The 19,654-nt window shown below is 37.4% G+C and overlaps 2 protein-coding genes across 4 annotated transcripts in view; one reads left to right on the plus strand and one right to left on the minus strand.

The window, feature by feature from the left end:
- DOCK1 (dedicator of cytokinesis 1) overlaps positions 1–19,654 on the plus strand; it is a 312,956-nt gene that overhangs the window by 94,931 nt on the left and 198,371 nt on the right. For both annotated transcript variants that reach the window (XM_075026608.1, XM_075026609.1), the window contains exon 27: positions 1,484–1,579. In XM_075026608.1, the coding sequence (XP_074882709.1) occupies positions 1,484–1,579 (96 nt within the window). The remainder of the gene's footprint in view (positions 1–1,483; positions 1,580–19,654) is intronic.
- INSYN2A (inhibitory synaptic factor 2A) overlaps positions 8,189–19,654 on the minus strand; it is a 49,395-nt gene continuing 37,929 nt past the window's right edge. For both annotated transcript variants that reach the window (XM_075026611.1, XM_075026610.1), the window contains one exon: positions 8,189–10,689. In XM_075026611.1, coding sequence (XP_074882712.1) covers positions 10,506–10,689 — 184 coding nt within the window. In that variant the 3' untranslated portion in view covers positions 8,189–10,505. The remainder of the gene's footprint in view (positions 10,690–19,654) is intronic.

Raw genomic sequence — 19,654 nt, forward strand, 5'->3', positions numbered from 1 at the left:
AGCATCTTATTTAACTACGTTTTTTGGGCTCCTTCTGATTTTGTTTCTTTTTTAAAGTAGTTCCGTGTGACTGCTTCAGAAAGTGGGTTATTTTAAAAAAGGAGCTTGTTTTTGACAGCTTGGCTCCTTCCTGTCACTCTTTGTTGGCTGCATTTCTCCTCGTGGTAGCAACTCGCTCACGGCTCCACCATCTCCTGGGCTGAGCCCAGCTGGAGCGGGGCTGCAGGAATGGCAGGAGCAGAACCGAGATGGAGAAGGGGATGGGGAAAGGAAGGAAACGCTGTGAGTGAGGGGCTGTGTGAAGTAAAACTGAAGAACGGGCAGGAGCAGCGCAAGTGCCAGGAACGCAAAGAGGAGAAAAATCTTGGAGAGAACTCACAGGAGAGAAAGGAGGGAGAGCTGAAGGGTGGAGAGGAGCAGAGTGCCGAGATAGATGCATTCTTCCATGCAGATGCTCTTGGTACCAGAATTGTAAGGTTTATCCTAAAGACAGGTCTGTCAGCAGCAGGAAGAAAAGTCTATACTGGAGCGGTAGCTGTGTGTATACGTACTGATCATAGCTCGTTCTTCAAATATGCAAATGCATATTTTGTATATGCAAGTCTGCCTTTCGTAATTAAACATAATCCAGTGATAAGATGTGGGTTATTATACAGATCCAAGGGCAAGAAAGAAAATGGTTCATCAGAATGTTTGTTTGATGGTCAAGAAGCAACACAAAGATGCTGTTTTATTTGCATAATTATCTGCAAAAACGCTTGCAAATGTTGGCTATAGAATTGCTTCCTCTTTCCATCTCACAGACCACTTTTGAAGTCTTCTCCTTCAGGCTAGTGAAAACTATGAAGAAGCCTGTTTATAAAGTAAAAGATGGGAGCAAAGCTCATCTGTTTCTTTCTCCTTGTTATGTGTTTTTGGCTCAGCTCCTGTAACCACCATTCTGCATGAGGTTTCTGAACTTGCTCTTAAAAGCTGGTTGCACTGAGTACTTCATTTTCAACTCTTTCAAAAATAGTGGCAGACTAATTCAAATACAGAAATATTAATTTGAAACAATTGACTGAAATCGCAGCTCCATAACCAAAGTTTTGCTTTGCTTTGCTATTTCTTTTAATTGAGCTGTTGCACAATAGCCCCCCAGATTTGGTAATGCCTATGGGCTTTTGATGTTGGAAAAATGACTTAGGAGAATAAAATTATTAGGTAACTGAATGTCATAGGCTTTGTTATATTTCCAGGGACTTGCTGTTCATTTAAATAATTGTAACGGTACATGTTAATTTATCAGTAACATGTATTAATAAAATAGACTTGCATGGTGTTTGTTAAAATGGGAGACTAATTTTCTGCTTTTGATCAGCAGCAGTGAGTGATGTTTTATTTAACTTTCACAAGATGGGCAGATTTAAAGGGAAGCGTAAATAGTTCAAATGTATTGGTGTCTGTTGTATCTAGTTACCACTAATTTATTCTTTTTCCTTAGGGGCCAACACAACGACATGTCCAGATAATCATGGAAAAGCTATTGAGGACAGTAAACAGAACAGTCATTTCCATGGGACGTGATTCAGAGCTCATTGTAAGTGTCTCTTGATGTAAACTTAAATACCTTTGTCACATCTTTTTGAACCTGACTGTAATAGGATTTCAATCCCAGGTGACCCAAAGCAATCAAAAGCTTCTGCAACTGTCTTTGTGTTCAGTATGCTGTAAAACATTGGCTTGTAATTTTTCTGTGGTTTACACAAGGGGAGAAAAGATACTTGAAAAATATCGGTGGCCAGGTGATTAGCCAGATTTTAGAGGTCTGTGTTAACCAAAACGATGTATTATTTGTAATTAGCCAGCAGAAAAGTGTGGAAATGGAAGACTTGCATGCTTGTTACTACATTAGCAATCATCTGACTCTACAAGTATATACTTGCCTTTTTTGACAACAACTGAGATAACCAAGATAATGGCAGTATTCAAATGATTGAAGAATAGAGTCCCAATTATTACATTTTGAAAACCTAGAGGAAGGGCTGATGCAGTAGCTGCAAGTTACTGTGTTCCACTTCAGTGGCATAGCACTGTGATTGTGAAGCCTGAGACTTCCATTTTTCAACTGTATCATTAATATTGGTCTAAATAATGAAAAACAAACAAAAAAAGTGAGGTGTATTGATACCTAAATTGGGGATAGATCTTAGTGTGGTTTTGGGAGTCTCACTGTGTGTTTGCCTTTACCATATATTGTTCTTTAGGTGTCTGCATCTGGCAACTGATAATAATAGCAAACTGGTCAAAGCGGACCAGATTTCTTATCAGTCTGAGTAACTGTCCTGTTCTATGTTAATTTGGTTCATTTGGTTCAATACACTGATTTCTTTCTTTAAAAAAGGGTTTATTTGTTAGTCAGATCTGAGTCCATTAGCACTTTCTTTTTTTTGCTGTCCCCTTTCTTTTCCAATTTTATTCTCTCTGTAATTGCACAGAGTGATATTTGACTTTTTTATGAGAAGGCTGTCTGTCCTCAGCACATCTTACTTATCTACTGCTGTCCCATTTACTTGGCATATGGTGGTGCTTGTGCTGGCAAACATATTGCAATTTTAGTTTTGTCTTCAGTGCGTCATCTGCTAAGTTTTTTTTGTCTTTCACTTTTATCACTTTGATTTGCTGCAGTAGTTTTTGTTGTAAGAAAGTGATAATGGATCACCAGATCCATTGTTGGAGCAAGAAATGGTTGTAAGTAGAGATCATTCTTACAGAATATTCTAGTGCTGTGATGTGTTTATATGTGATTGTTACTTTGTGTGTTACCACAGAAATTATTAATAATATGCAGAACTTTACTTCTTCCCTCAGTTGCACAGAAGGTGTAGTCTTGCAAGACATATATACAGGAAACTTCAGTTATAATTAGGATGTGAATTAATTATTATTTTGAAGAACATGATTTAGTTGATATTTTAAAATGTTAATTATTCCTTTTGCGTTTATCAAATTATATTTGAACACTTCTCCTGTATATATTCTAACTAAGTACAGTTGTATTAAAAATATCCATAGTGATCATGAATACAGCTTGAAATCACTCTATCCTCACACTCTATCATTATGTAATGAGTATTAATAGGATGGGCTATTTTCAAGGAGTACTTACTCCTATCTTAAAATGTAGTGCGTGGTGGAAAGCATGTTCCTGTAATCAACCAGTAATAATTCATTTTTGTGGCATCAGCAAAGTAGGAAGAGTAAAATGCAAGTGATAATTAGCAAGCATAACTTGACTTCTCTTGGATCAGAATCAGGTTGAAATTATGTATTAACTTCTCTTTTGTCAATACTAGTATGGCTTTACCTGGAACTTATATTAGAGGATTAACCATAAAGGATGAGTAGAAGGAAGGAATTTTAAAAATAAAGGATCTTGTACAGGCATAATTTAAGTAACAAGAACTTTTTCAAATGAAGTAAACTACAGAACATAGCAATTCGTTTCTTATATAAAGATAGCTATATTGGTGTACTAAAGCTGGTGTGTTTTCACCTTGAAGAAATACTTAGCTGTGTCATCTTCATCCAAAACCTAATGTTGCATAATACGCTTGAAATATAAAAAAAAAAATCTTGCATCTAAAATACTGAGAAACTGGCATTTACTCCTGCAGATGTGAACTATATATCCATTAAGATTTATTAGCTGTTAGCTTCATTCTGGAAGCGTTCCTCTGAGGATCCTGCTTTGAGTAGCTCAAACAAATGGAAGACGCGGTCCTTCTTGGAGACAAGACTTCTGTAGCAATACAGAAACATAGATTCATAATCCCCTTGCATTGTCAGTCAAGTTCATTTAATTTCACATTCTTTATAAACCTCTGGTCTAATCAGCATGGTAGAACTACTGTGGCAGTTGGGATGCATGAACTTTGGGATCTATAGGGGTAAACAGCAAAGACAATTGTTTTGTAGAAATTGTTTCAATTTACATTTTAATAATATTCATTGTATACCCTTCCGCATTTGAGGCTTGCATGACTTACGTTGTTTTTGACTTTATGATAAGTCCGTGAGAGCTGGTGTTTCTGAGAGGCCGGAGTTCTACGTGATCAGCAGAGGATTGTAAAGAATTGAAGTGGTCAAGTGAAAATGCAGTTATCTTGGAACAGAGGTGGCAGAAGTGGAATGCTTAAACATAAAGTGATTTTAGGTTAGTGAACAAAAATCTTCAGTAGAAAGTGAGGTTGCTAGATGTGCTAATGTAATGGGAACGTAAGACACTAAATTTACTGTTTCAGGAGGATATGCATTTAGAGGCTATTAAAGATACCATAAATAATTCAAATTACTTTCTGTAAGTTATAACCTATGGATAGGGTTCTGTATGTCTGATACTGAATGACTGTTACTGGGTCAGTGTCCTTTGGAAAAACATTGACAAAGGATGGGTGAGTTGTACTGTTTACGTGACCAAAACCCTGACCTTCAGGGTAAGGCAAGGGACCAGCCTGCAGCCTACGGCGGTGGCGGGACCAGCGCAGTAATCTGGTTAGGTGTATTTGTTTCACTGTGGTACAAACACTCCACCTTAATCCAGGAAATAAGAAAAGATTTTGGTAACTCTTACCTGATGCCTGTCATGTCTCCATCTAAATATGGGAGGTATTATATATGACCTTTTAATGTTTTTTTGGTCTTCAGTATTCTTCAAGGCTGCATCTTGCATCTGTGGCAAAGCTTCTGTCTGTTAAACCTTAAATTGCCAGTTAACTGTGTTTAATTAACAGGAGGTGCCTTATCTACAGTGTGGAACAGACTGGAAAGATTCTCCAATAGTCTGTTTTGACTTTGCACAGCTTTTTTTTTTTTTTGTATTTTTTCTTCCTTAAATGTGTGAGTTTCTAGATAAAAATCATAAGCTATTTTTATCATATACCTTCCAAAGAGAATTATCTCAAAATAAGACAGACGAGTTGTAAGAAGAAAAACTAGACAATAAATAAAACAGAGTATAAGTGATAGATTAAAATTTGATTTGACCATAATTTTTGTAGAAGTTGGTAGCAAGATGAAGTTAACATTTGTGACACTGCACGTTTTCTTCTAGCCTCCAGAACTTGTTAAAAAAAAAAAAAACAAAAACAAAAAACCCAAACCCTCAGTTTCACTGGTGTCTGTATTAAATAAGATTCAGCACAGACTGGCCACATAGGTTGTTTCAGTGAAAGCAGTGAATTTATATACTTGGAAATTAGCATTAGTTTCCAGCCGGCCATATCAAACGACTTTTTAACATGCAATAAAAACGTCTTGTCACCATTTTAATTCTCATTATTTTGGGCTACTTTTTCCTCTGGAAATCTCATGGTGATTTTTACTTGGTTTGTTTGCTGACTGAGTAGAAGGTTCTGTGTGTGTTATTGTAGTGAAGGTAAGAACTAGCTGCAGCCTGCGGGTGCCGAGTTGTCTGACGCAGGGTCGGGGTTCATTGCTGCTCACAGAATTTAGCTGCTTTGGGCTACTTCTGCATGTGCCTAGAGCTAGTCCTGCTTGTGACGCAGTACGAAGTCACCTATAACAAGACCACAAAATCTCTCATACTGAAGAACATGTTATCTGAAAAAAAAAAAGTAAATTGAGCATGCTTCCTTGTCTTCTTTGAAGGATAATTTTAAACAATCTCTTTCCTTGCCTAGTAACTTTTGAACAATATTGTGTTCCATGCGAGTCAGCGTATTGGCCTCCTTCAGTAAATCAGAATTGACTGGCCACGACGGTAGGTCCAAAATGACATCATGACTACTCCCCACTTCCTTGTGGTCAGCCACTTGCTATGTTTCTCATTTAGAAAGCCAAGAAAAACAAGCTGGTTGCTGAACTCTTTAATTTCAGAAAGGACATCCAGATGGGGTTTTTGGATCCCTCTGTGTACAATTTTTGGAAGATACTTCAGTTGGCAGATTTGTGCAACTGTGCGATGATCATCTGTGAAATAGACAAGCTTGATTCCTTTATACGGTGGAAGAAATCAAATTCATTTTGATACAGAAAAAAATCTAGCTCACAGATATAAGAGCAAAGAGTATAGGAAGTGGCTGTACTCCTAAGAGACTCTGTCCTTAAGAGCAGTGGCTCTGAAATATAGTGAACAAAGTCAGTGTGAACACCTGCTGTGATCGGGGAAAAAATGCTATTTTAGATTCTCCTGGGATGTATGACTAGGAGGCAGTGGACGGGAGAGGACTTTTATGACTCCACTGTTGAGTGAAGCGTTTCCCACGTCAGTTTTTCCCCCCCCTCTACGCTTTAGAACAAGGATGTGGTGAAACCAAAAGAGAAATGCTGCAGAAATCGCCAGAAAGTGGAGAGAGTCAGTGATTTGTGGTGCGAGATGTGAAAGCTGTCTGAGGTTAACAAAGAAGATTTAGAGGTGCCCCTCGGTGGTAGCGAAGGAGAATCTATGTAGGGTGAAGACGACACCTGTCAGAGGGAAGAGGAGGAGCTGGTGACAGCACGGGAGAGCGAGAAGTCTGAGGTAGAGCAGAGGATATGCGCTGGTGTGGGAAGTGAACGCTGGAATAATCGATCCGTCAAAGGCAGTGGTGGATTCTCCATCTCTTGGCATTGTCAAGGCAGGATGCCCTTCTGGAAGGCAGTAAAATACGAGTCTAAGTCTAAGAAAGATATGAGTTATTGAGGGTCACAGGAGAGAGTTCTGGGGCTAAAAGTGATTTAGGAGTTGAAGCTAGATGTAAATCATCTTTCTGTGCCTTAAAATCTGTCAAGTTAGGATTAATGGGTTCCAAAATGTTGGGGAGAAAGCTTTATTGTCTTCACCGGACTTCTACCATGTAAAAAACTATACTTTGTTTTATTGAATTGCATGTCTTCTTATCTTTCAAAAATATTTGAAATTACATATTGCAAAATAAATTCAGAACAACTGAAGTGGTGTTTGGAATGATGGGCATGATTTTGTTCCATCACTAATACTGAGCTTTTTTATGTTGTAAAATGTAGTATCACTGATGCAGCAAATGGGTATGGAGTATGTCCTAGCAATGTTTATTGGGACAAACTGCATTCACCTAAACAAATTGACAGCAAATTTCTAGCACTCCAATTATTTTAATAAGCCACAGTTGTATTTTATGGATGCTGAAATAATACTAAAAATCTTTCCATGCAGTCTGTTTCATTCTACTAGAACAGAATTGTGTCGGTATAGCAGTCATATTTTTAGTGGCAATCCAATTAACAAATTCCAGTAGTAATATATAATTCGTGCTATTATACAGATACTAAAGAAATGGTATAATCTAACAGAGTACTTGATTTGAAAGTGTTCACGAAAAATGAACCTATTTGATTTTGAAAAAATAATTAACCTTTAAAACGTAGAGTGAAATTAAAGGCATCGACAGTGGTTTTGCATCTTAAGCAAGAAAAAGCAAACACTTTGTACCAATGGTAGGATTTTTCAGTTTTAATTATGATTTTTTTTTCAGTTTATCCTGATTTTTAAACTATTTTTACAGTGACTTTTTTCTTTTAAGAAAACAAGTGATACTCACATGAATAGTGTTTCCTAATAGTTCTAAAACAAAGAATGTAACTGTTGCTTAATGGAAATTATACGGACTCAGAAAATAGCAAGTAATATAAAATCACTGCAGTATTTATTGACTAAAAAGTATTTTTAAGCATGATATGGGAGAAGTGCATATAGCAAATTAGTGTATGAAAGTGCATGGTATTGTCAGAGTGAATTCAGCAAAGCTACGTTATGTGCCACATTGAAAGTAAAGATGCATTTTCTTTGTTATTATCCTCATACCTGCATTTTATAAGATCTTCTACATTAGGGTGAAAATAGCTTTGTCAGTCACATTCAACTAAAAGCTCTAAAGAATTAGGTTTTTCTCTCAGTGTCTATCTAACCTGAGCCTGAGTGATTCTAAATGTAATACAATATGATACATTTTACACACTTGCAAAAACATTTTATTACAAATTACATTGTATGGTACGATATAACACGATATGTAATTTTAAGCAAGACTATATGTATGTTAGCTTTTCCAGTTTTAAAAAAATGTAAAAAATTAAAAATTTGCAACTTCTTAAGAAAATAGCCTGGACATGTACAGAACACGCCGTGAGAACTTTCACTTTTAGCTCTTATATGTTTCACCAGTGAATTTTCCTCTATCGTTTCAAATGATTACAGAAGACTGGTCTCTGTATGAGTCAGTAACCGCACATAAAAACAGTTCAGTTTTGTGTCAGAGTCCCTGCACACAAGAATGTTTAGAACAGGTTTATGGGAAAAGCTACTGATTCGGTGACACTAACGATTTGTAATTGATTGCCATTGAGAGATGCTTGATTTAATTTCTTTTAAAAAACCCCCAAACACTAGGCATGTTAGCATGGATGAGTTAATTATTAACACTATTTTAAAATAATGCTGAATACTGTTGTGTTTTTCTTGGTAGGTCCTTATTTGATATTTCTTTCTGGTTAGGGAAAAAAAAAAGTATTTTCTTGTTTGGAAGTATTTGGGTTTCTAAAACATGTCGGGTGGGCTGTCTTGTAAACAGTTTTATATTTTCATTTAAAAACAATATAAAATACATGAAACGCATTTTTTCCACATGAAACAATTGCACTTCCTTCCTGGTATACAGGATCACCTTTTCTAATTCTTCACCTTTCACAGAAGTATTTCAGGATATTGTTTGCTTATGTACAAGAACTCGTAGCCCTCTTGGAAGGTTTACTTGCAAAGGTGACTTTTTTTCCATTAAAGCATGCTGAAATTAATTTTGAGCTGGACATAGACATCTTCTGCATTTCTGTTCCCATTTTAACTTCCTTTTCTTGCTCTTTGCTTTGGGGGGATAAAAATAAGTTATTTTCCTCAAGTTTTCTTGCAGTAATGGATGTGATGCTGAGCTAAGAGGAAAAATAGTGTAAACGAAAACACTTCAAATTTTTTAGTATGTGCAAACTCTTCTGCTAATGTTTACATTTCTTCCACCTAAAGACTGAAGAATTTGTATCTTACTGATGCTGCAGGGTATGCAATTTCAAAACCAATTCTTAGTAAACCAGTTTGTCACATGACACGGTATGACTCAAATTATCTTAAATCCTTAAAAAAAATAAGACAACAAGATTCCCACTCCCTGGCCAGTTCTAGCATGAGAAATTTTTCCACAAACGGTCATTCTAGATGCAAGTTTAATGACAGTAGCAAATACTTAAAGGAAAAAGTTGCAGTTCATAATTCAGAGCAGAATTTTAAGTGTCATTTAGAAAAAAAGAAAGAAAACACAACAAAAAAAAATAGGAGAAAATTGTTTCACATCTCTTCTCTAAGTGTGTTGGTTAGCAAGTACGATTAATAGATTGAGATATAAATTATAATAAGTTGAGAAACCCATCGAGAAGCTTAGTAAATAAATAGCATTTAAAATTACTGCTCCTTCCAAACAGGTTTCAAAGCATGATACATACTATAAATTTTCTGGTGCCTTCTGCAATAGTGTAGAGGTTTTCCAAAGACTGTGTTACAAAAAGATACTAAATTATGGCAAATATCAACAATCCGTAGAGCTTTTGATTGTTCTGTTTGTGGGGTTGGGTTTTTTTTCTGTGCCAGAATGTGTCATTTAGACCTTTTGGGTACCAAAAGACTAAAAGTGAGATCTAGGACAGATGATTGTCCCGTAGCCTTGACCCTGTCAGCTTGATGTGGTTAAAGGCTTGTCCTGACTTTGGGAGGTTTCTAGCCGCTCACCCATTGGAGATGAGCAGCAGACTTGTTCGTCTGGTGATGAGGACACAGCTAAATTAGAAATCATGGTGCGGTGTCGAAATTTGATAGCTTTGAAGTCTACATTGCATGAAGGCAAATATACATATAGTCACATCTTAGAGATTATTCTTGGTCTTGGACCACATGAAAAATTGTGCTTTGTCCAGGATATATGTGCTGAAAACTGCACTCCCCGATCAACATGGATTTGTAAAACTGAAGACCATTGCAAACATAAGGCTTGCTTGCTTTTTTTTTCCCCTCGTTGTTGTTTAAAGACAATAAACCAAACCCCCCAAAGGCTTTAAAACAATAGTGATATTTAGCTGTGTACAGGATGACAGCCTACAATTTAACAGGTTAGAATGTGATGCTTTCAGATCTAAGGGGGGGTGGGGTGGGGGAATAGTTTTACTTTCCATCTTTGTACAAATTTCAATTCAGGTTTTACATCCCACATTGGTGAACTGCAAATAAAAGTTGGCAAGGTATTATCTAACGCCTTGCTTCTGGACATTAGTTTATAGGTACAAAGGCCTTTTTGGTACATACGGTGAGAACTGAACGCTGCCAGAATGGTCAGAACTACATTGGCCGGTAACACTGATCAGTCTACCAAGATCCCGTTATAGACGATTGATAGTACTCCAAATATTTTTCAAAGAAGGCCTTGAACTCCACATGTAATGGACTTGGGTTAAAGGAACCAGAGTTTCCATCTTCCATGCTTTTTTGATTCAGTTTTGGATTTTTGCTTGGGAGTTGAGGAGTAGCTCTCCTGAGAATAAGGCAAAGGTGCAACCTGAGTTTCCTCAATAGGATGAAGTTTTCTCAAAACTGGCTGTAGTTTATCTTCTTGCTGTTTAAAATCCAATTCCACGCTAAAAATGGGAAGAAAAAAGCAATTAGTTACTAATCATGATGATAGAAAGATTTCAATTAAGCCAATGTCTGACACCAAAATACAAGTGCTTAATTTATGAAATTCAAATACAAAATAAATGTTTAAATCAGACCTCCACATTTCTTACACCAAAAATGAAGGGGGGGGGGGCAGGAAGGTCAAAAAAAGGACATACTGCAAAAGAGAAGTAGGAATGGGATTGTGCAAACTTCTTCCTGCTGTTTAGGAGGGCCTTGAGGATTATGGTAGAAGTGCTGTGATGTGATTGAAAACTAGAAATACTACTTCCTCCCTCATCTCTGTAGAGAAATGCTCTTTCAGAGGGCTCCCAGGCTCAGTTCTCCCTCCTGCCCACATGGTCTGGGAGGTTTGGGTGGCAGCTGGGCACCTGCATCCTTGTGCTTTTGAGAAAAGCTGATGGGTTGGCCATAAGCAACCAGGCTGTCATGGCAATTTCTTTACCTTAGCTGTTTCTTGCAAGTTTTACCATGAGTTAGGCTAGTTTCACCAAACTATTGTCCTATGTATATACTCATATACATGTGGAAAAAAATAAATAAATTAAAAAAAAATTCTCTTTTACAGTGCAACCTTTTAGCATATGCTGGCAGCATCTAAACTTAGCCCTGTAATGAGGACAACAACATAAAATCTACTTGGCCCCCGCTGTAAATGACTGGTGAGACAAACATCTCATGATGTAGATCCATTTACTTAGCTGACCATATCTTTAGGTAAAATCAGTAAAGTGGAAAGAACCTGTTTCAGTAGTAGCTACTGTGTACTTGCTTGTTCCATTGCTGCTAAAATTTAATAGAAATAAGGGAAACACTCATTTAAATGTAAGCTTGCATTCAAAAAATATACTGAAGCTCTAAAGTACATCTCCTGAATTCTAAACACTGTCGGCTACAAAATCCTGCCAGCGATTTAAGTAACATAACAAAGATGAAATGACAACCCTTATTTCAATAGCGTGTGCTACAGATGATTTCAAGTTTACCTTATAAAACAAAGGAACCACATCATAAACTTCAGGAAAAGGTTAATTCTGTCTGATAACTCGAAACCAAGTCTAGGCCACTTGCAAATACCTTGAAACGTCATGGTTTCAGTTGCGTTTGTACAGCAGCTTGTGGCCAAGTTCTGCACCGAGACTGTTCGTCCTGTCTTGTGCCTTACGCTGCAGTGTGGCACCCGCGTATCAAAGGATGAACTTCGGACATAGGGTAAAGTGAAAAGGGTTTAGACACTGCGGTTAATTTATTTCTTCCCTACCTTTTGGTTGATTTTTTTAAACCTAACAGTTCACGATTGAGGTGAAGATTGTGGGTGAATGCATCTGTTGGGGCACTTGAGAGATTGCCTTTTCACCTCTCCACTGAGGTTTCTTGGGATTTGTGCCGACTACCTTTGCTACTTCAGCGTTCCATAAATATGAGGTTATTGTTCCTGGACATCAGTGCACTTCTAATAAGTATTAAATATGTTTTCTGTGTTATTTCTGCTATTGCTTGTTTGGCATAAACCACTAGAGAAGTTAGGTCTACTTTTTCAGGTGTCGCGCTCCCACCGTAGCTCATCTAAAAAGAGATTTTTAACCTTTTGTTACTACTACCCCGGTCTAGCTTACAGCGAGTGGCACCCCACCTTGAATGCGTGCAAGCATACAGTACAGAACACCTGAAGTCGTTTCAGAGGAATTTCTCCAAGTAAGCTGGATAACAGAAGTTATGGGAAATTCTGGTGGACTTCAGTGCCGCAGCCTTTGCAAATCGAGCACATGTAATACCACCTAATACCATCTGCTGATTTAGCTGGATTTTATTTTCCTCTTAGGGCGGGGGAGAGGGAGTCAAAGATGCTAAGAGAAGTTTGGGATATTTTTGTGCTTTGGTTTTTTGAAGAGCTGAAGAGTCTGCCTGTAAGGACTTCCAGTGAAGCCCTAGAAAGGGGTGTGGGAAGGGTGTAAGGTCTTTTTTTGCATCTGGCTGTGCCGAGTTTGGTGCCTAGTTTAACTGTTAAATATGTTCTGAACAAAAGCGTCAGCATTTCAGTGATTTGGATGAACTTTCTGATAGTGGAGGAAAGAGAAATACATTTGGTAAGAGTTCAAATTAAAAAAAAAGTATATCTTCTCCATCTCCGTGTTGTTAAGCAGTAAAAAGACATTCCAAATCGAAGAAGATAATTTTTAAAATTTCAGCTCTATTCTAGAACTACACCTATGAATACTGAATTTTCAGGATACAGCTGTGTTGGGTATCCTGTTAGTACAGAAGCATGCTACAAGCCTACTGATTAATGTAATATCCGTCCTTGTTAATGAAAGAACAACGTCATCGTCAACTTGATAACATATTCCTGTTTGCAGTTCAGCTAGCAAAAAGCAGTTGGTTAGATAAGTGCAGCATTAATTTTGTGGTAAGATTGGGATATCGGTTGATTGTGAATGCCCCACCACATAAATGCTTTCAGTAATACAGGGAGGGAATCTTGTCATGAAATAGATTCTTCTCCAAGAGCTCTCTAAATCTCATTTAAAGTGGCATGCAAATCTGTGCAGAATTTGGTATATATTATAGTTGGTTTGTTTCTCAGTATAAATTCTGGAAAAAAAACCCAACAAACCCATGTTATTATCATTTTCTACTGCATAAAACCATTTGCAGCACAATTCAGACTGTCTTTCAGCTATTTACATCAAAATGAAATATTTTACTTCTGAAGAGTATAAAGAGGATTAATGAAAACATTCATATTATTTCAGCATTTATAACTGTAAATTTTGCAGAATAATTGATTGTTCTTTATCAAGATCAATTTATATAGCTTTGTAGGGTTTTTAATGTAACCGCTCCTTTCAGGCAAACAATTTGTTTGCTTGCAAACTTAGATTTCAGTGTATACCTGTTTGTGTTGCAGTAACAAGACAAAAACCTTATTCTGTAATTTTTCCCATATCTTTCTAAATTAGCTATAGCGGACTTTCTTTTTGGTCTTTATGTCAAAGATATGAAATACTATTAAATTCAGCTAGTGTTATATATTTGTATGACTTCTTTATATTTTTGTTATAGAGCTGGAGATGCTCTCTACAGACTGTTCCTCTAGCTTTCCAATTCTTGCATTCATGAACTTGATTTTGTCACCTGTCACAGCTCTGACAATTTTGTTTTGCTTAGTGCTATTTTTGTATCCTGTGTATCTATAGGTTTCCTCTCAAAATGACCTTTTCTTGAAATATTCTCTATGCCATGTGGCTCTTTTCACTTTCAAACTCTGTCTTGTTTTGTCTTTTCTTTAAGCCTCCCCATAACTCCATAAACTTAATTAGTGAGGACTGTATGTTCTTCTAGCATTATGCATGATGGAGGTTATAATTATTGGCTTTGGAAGTGTTTTCCCTTAGATGAAATAATAATATTTTTCAACAGACTGATAATTGTGAATAAGCCCTACAAAAACAAGAGATGAATCTAAATATTATATAATGCTGTTATCACAAACATTTGTCTGACATATCTGATTAGGACATACTAAAGGTTCACTTACCTACAATATTGCCAGATTTGGAACATTGGGTTGGAGTTTCTCCATGTTCAGTGCCTGTCTCAAATTTTTGCTGTGCATGAAACTCCAGTGCAAATAGGCTGTTTTTGTGAACAACTATGAGCCATAAAATTTTTTTCTGTGATAAATATGCTGGTTTTCTGTTTTTTCTCCCAAAACCCACTACATTCTTAAAAGATTTACAACAGAAACTTTACGTTTTAGGGCAGTTGCCTGTGTATCAGTGTTTGCACAGATGCCATTCCTGTGAAAATTTGGCCAAATAAAATCAAATAACAGACCTTCGAGAATTTTATTTTGATGTGCTTATTAAACCCAAGTGAGAACTTTGTAATTAAAATCTCTGAAATTCCTTCAGAGTGAGACGGGTTTAGTCCAGGACTGATCAAAAATCTCTTTGCAATTGCAGCTGTAAGTTAGGTTTGTCTGTGCTTGACTGAGCCCCAGAGCGGAAGACCCTGAGCCTGCTTTTTCTGTCATCTTGTTTTCTGCTAGGGACTGATACCAGTGCAAAGAGAACCCAAAATGAGATTTTTTTTTTTTTTTTTTTTCTTCCTTCGTTTCCCATTTGCCAGATCCTGGTGGTGTTTGTTGCACAGCATGGACGTGCACTAAACTGACGGAGGAGCCTAGATGAAATGTGAATCATGATCTAATTTTGTCTCTAGGAAGGCCCGCTGACGTTCTGTGGAAGTTGGGTTTAGAGCAAATGAGGCAAAGTGTTGCAAAAAGGTGGAGGGTAACAGTGGGGCAGTTGAATGCTGCCTTGAAAACTATTTTTATACATGATTGTTAATTTTGGAATTGGAAGTCAGCGGAAACCTCTGTGAGGTTTCTGTGTTTGTTTCGCTTTGGGCTTAGTGTCCCCTAGCCTTCGCTTTTTGTATTTGTGAAATGGAGTTATTGTGTTTGGAAAACAGAGATGATGTGGATACTGTCATAACGAGTACCCCAGGACAAACTTGGAACAAAACTATTTTTTAGGCAGAATATGAATCATACTCAGGAAAGAAAGAGAAAATACACTGAATAGCTGCTCATCAGTAAAGGACTGTGTGCTTGCTGCCTGAAACCTAGGGGAGAGGAGTAAAAATCTGCCGGACTTTTCTAACGGAGCACTGACGGGGCAGCAGCGCCGATCAACGTGGGCTTCATCTGGCCTCCAGCCATTCTCGGGGACCCCGAGAAGGTCCCAAAGGTGCCCTGGGGTTTGCGCAGCGCGGTGTGCCTGGGTGTCCGTGCGCTATATAACGCGTGCGGGTGAAACGCAGTGCTTTCAAGAGGTGTTAGAAGCATGTCCGTAGGGCCCGCCGTAGGATAAAGGCAGTGATGTAGAGCCAAGGTGGGCAACTTGGAGACTTCGAGGCACGCGCGCAAGGTGGCTGACTCGCTCACGGTGCTTCTTTCGGGCTAATCCCGTTTTATAAATCCTAGCGCTGTGGATTAGGGATTGGTGTGGTGGATTTTCTGGCTTTGGCTTCATGGTTTTTTAATGGTTTTGAGAATATATGTTAATGAGTTTATTTTTTGCATGCTGGCAGTAGAGTGAACTTTTTCTAATTTTGTTGCTGTATAAGGGATTGAAAACACTTTGAGGAGTCATAACCATTTGGTTTTAAGCATATGGACTGTGGGAGGTTATCTAGCAACAAGCATAGAAATATGGATGGAGTTTCTTCTTTCTCTAACATAGTCACATTATTAACATGAATCATTTTAAGACTATTAGATGCTAATGATTGGATATGTTTGTTACTTGTAAGATTGCCAAATCAGAATAACTCAGGTTCAAGACCGGGTTGCTGGGGGCTTTGTCCATTTGTCTCTTGATGCCATGAAGGATGAAGCCTGCACACCTCTGGGCAGCCTGTCCCTCTGCTTCTGCCTCAAGGGAAAACCCTTCTCCTTCTACTCAACCTGAGCCTTTCTCATTTCAGTTGACACCCCTTCTGCTTACTTTTTTTATTACCTGGTTTGTAATGTTAAGGCCCAAATCCTGCAAGCATTTGTAGAGCGGCATAACTCTGCATTTAATTAGGCTAGGCGAAGCAGGAATTAAAGAAAATCATAGTGTCTCCTTCTGGGTCACGTTAATTGGATGACATGGCATTAGTGCATGCCACCTCTTGGAAGAACGGGATCCAGATAAGCACTGATCACTCAAATTAGCTTAATACACTTTTAAGCAATCTCTGTTATTTCTTATTTCAACCTGAAAATCACAAATGTCTAGGATCCAAACCATTGCCAGTTTTAGCGAGCCATTAAGATCCATTTTAACTACAGTCTAAAGATAAGATGAGAAAGGATGTAAATTAGTGTGTAGGAAAGAAAAAGATGATGAAAATTAGTATTTTCACCATTTAGTTACCTGATTTTGCTATACTGAGGCTGTCTTAGGGTTTTATGTCTACTTGCCCCATTTTCGCTTTGTATTGCCATATTTACTAATTTTAATAATTATCACTGTATTTAACCTTTACAAGTGAACTACTTCCATGTGGGCTCTGTGCTGCCCAGTTAGCTTGTATCACCATGATTTTAACCTGTTTACTTTGCTACTTTTGTATTGAGTTACATTTCATAGATTCTAATAATATATTTTCTGTTGACTAGTTAGAGTACACCTTAGAATAACTTCAATATCAAAGACAAAATTGAATACTGAAAGCCAGCATAATTGAAAATTTCAAAGGAGGAAAAAGTAGCCAATTCAATGTTTGATACAGCTTTGAGTAATTTTCCCCCCAAAGAATTACAATAGTGTAGTGTTAATTTGTGTGTTCTCCCTATGCAGAGATTGGTTACTGATTTGATCTAGTAAAAAGTTTACTTCTGAAGCTAAAGCAGCCTTGTAACAGCTCTTGAGTACTTCTGACCTTTGTGACTAAAGGGAAGTCTAGCATGAATTCTTCAAGATGCTCCTTCATGGAAATAATTCATGATAAAGGCTTAAGAATAATGCACAAAATATTAAACAGAAGGCTCATTTTCTCATACAGATTTCTGTTCAAGGATTAAAATTCACACGGGATGGTAATTTAAACAGGAGTGGAAAGGGCAGTTCCACTAAAAGGTAATTAGAGAATAAAACAGGCTGTGAAGATTTTAGTCCACGTGGGTTTTTGGGTGGTTTAGAATTGGTACAGTTTCTGCATATCAATGCAATTTCTTCTTAATAGCAAGATTTTGCTAATTTCAGTATTTAAGTTGGCTTCGTCCTGACAATATACCCTAATAAAACTTATCTTCTGTCTTTAAAAATTTCAATGGTGAATCTACGTTAGTTTGGACAAGACAGATGTAAATGTTTGTTTGTTTGTAAATTTGTCTTTTAGATTGTAGAAGACGATTTTGAAACTGGTTTGTGACCTTGGATTAGGAGATATTGGTACTAATGGAATAGGTTACCATTTGACACAGATTGACATTTGATAAAATGGTTGTTTATTTTTACTACTTAATCACATTTTTTGACTACTATGTTAAATACTGTCTGGAATAGTAAAGACATGATGCTGAATACTTTTTACTGACTGTTTCAGACTACTGCTATGTAGCTGGGACTTTATACTCAGGCTTTAAAACCTAGAGCGATGGTGTTGCCCAATAAAAGTTTTTTTGCTGTTTGAGCCCAGAGCTCTGTAAGATGCAGCACAGCTGATCCTGTCCTTACCAGAATCTGAGTGACCGGAGGCTGGTGAAGCCTTCGGGGTAATGACTCAAGCCTTTCCCTCTCTAAAGCCTTTCCCTCTCTAAAGCCTAGCAGCTGAATAGGTATTTAATTGGGAGTGGAAGCAGCGAATTGATGTGTGCTGCAGTAGGGGGATGCAGTTAACATGCCTCATCTCCTGCAAGGGAAGAAGGTGTTAGTGATGCCTGTGTCGGGAATTTCTGTCAAGTTCTTGAATGTGTTTGTCATAGCAGAAATAAATAGAATTTTGAGGGAAATGGGGAATCAGATTTAGATATGTTTCTTTTCCTATTGGTGTTTAGAGCAGTTTTAAGTTTTTGGTACCTTGCCTTTTTAATAGTGTTTAATGTTTGATCAGTTTCCTATTTATTAAACAAAAGAGAAAGTAACCTGCTTTTCCTTTTTTAATACTAAGATGTATTTTTTTAATATAAAGACAAAATAATATAAAAATAGATTTGGAATCTTAGCAAAAAAAAATTAAATTTCATATGCAAAACAACTGTATTCTCAAAAACCTATTCTTAGAATGTTTACTAACAGTATCAGCATTTTTGATACAAAAAGCTGCTAAAACCCCCTTAAAGTACAACAGTGGGGTTTTTGTCACCTTCTACACTGTCTCCAGCTTTCGTGCTGTATCATATTAATATTCTAAAAAGTCATCATGAGGGGGAAGTATTTAATTACATTGTTTGTTTCTGCATTCTAGCATCTCTTCTGTGCTATACCTGACGCTAAGGATGTGCAGTTGGGTAGTCAGTAGGGCAACTTAATCCTTCCTCTAAGATGCTGTTTCACTGCAGTTTAAAAATAAAGGTTTGAAAGAGCTCTGAATATTTTTTAATGTTGCTACGTTCAAAACTGAATCATATTTAAAAAAACCAACAACATCAATTATGGAAAAGTTAAGGTTTTCTCTTGAAATTATTGATTTGTCCCGTAAGGGTATTGCTTATATTTTTCTTAAGTCTCCCCTGTCTACTACTTGAGTGAAAGAGCTCAAGACTGGGGAGGGTCCAGAACAGGAGCATGCTGTAAAAGCAGTCAGTGGAAGATGCAGTAGGTCAGACAGGACGATCCTGCTGGTCTGACACTGACATTTACTGACAGCTTGCAGGGTCCAGTGCCCTCAAAGATACCCAGGTTTTCAGTGCATCTTGAATGGTTTAATCTGAGTTTTAATTTCTGTTCCTAAAAGGTGTTTTGTTTTAAAGAGAAATCATGTAATTCTATGCAGCACTTGTCATGCAAACCCTTTGCAAAGGTGTGGCATGTATCATTGCATCTAGATTTAAGAGTAGCTTTAGTATCCTTACTAATGAATTGCTGCACTTCTTTCAGAGGTTTCAGTGCTGCAGTATTTGACTTGTGGAGGAGCAGAAGCTCCTACAAGGCAGTCTGTCTTAGGGGTAGCTTTATCAGTGAATTTCTCTTTTATCCCTTCTGGCTACTTATCTTGTCTTGGTAATTCGGTCTTCTCATAGTTGCCCTGTTCTGCACTGTCTTCTGGTTTTGGACTTCTTGCCTGCAGCATATATTCTCCTAATCTGTTAAAAAGATGAGCTGATTTTTGCTGAAACTTCCCCTGGAAACATTGCTTTAGGCAAATGCCCAGCATTGATAGCTTCAGTCCAAATGGCTATTCTGGTGGGAAATACTGAAGAGCTAGACC

The sequence above is a fragment of the Buteo buteo genome, chromosome 4, assembly GCF_964188355.1.
Source record: "Buteo buteo chromosome 4, bButBut1.hap1.1, whole genome shotgun sequence".
In the NCBI taxonomy this organism is placed as follows: domain Eukaryota; kingdom Metazoa; phylum Chordata; class Aves; order Accipitriformes; family Accipitridae; genus Buteo; species Buteo buteo.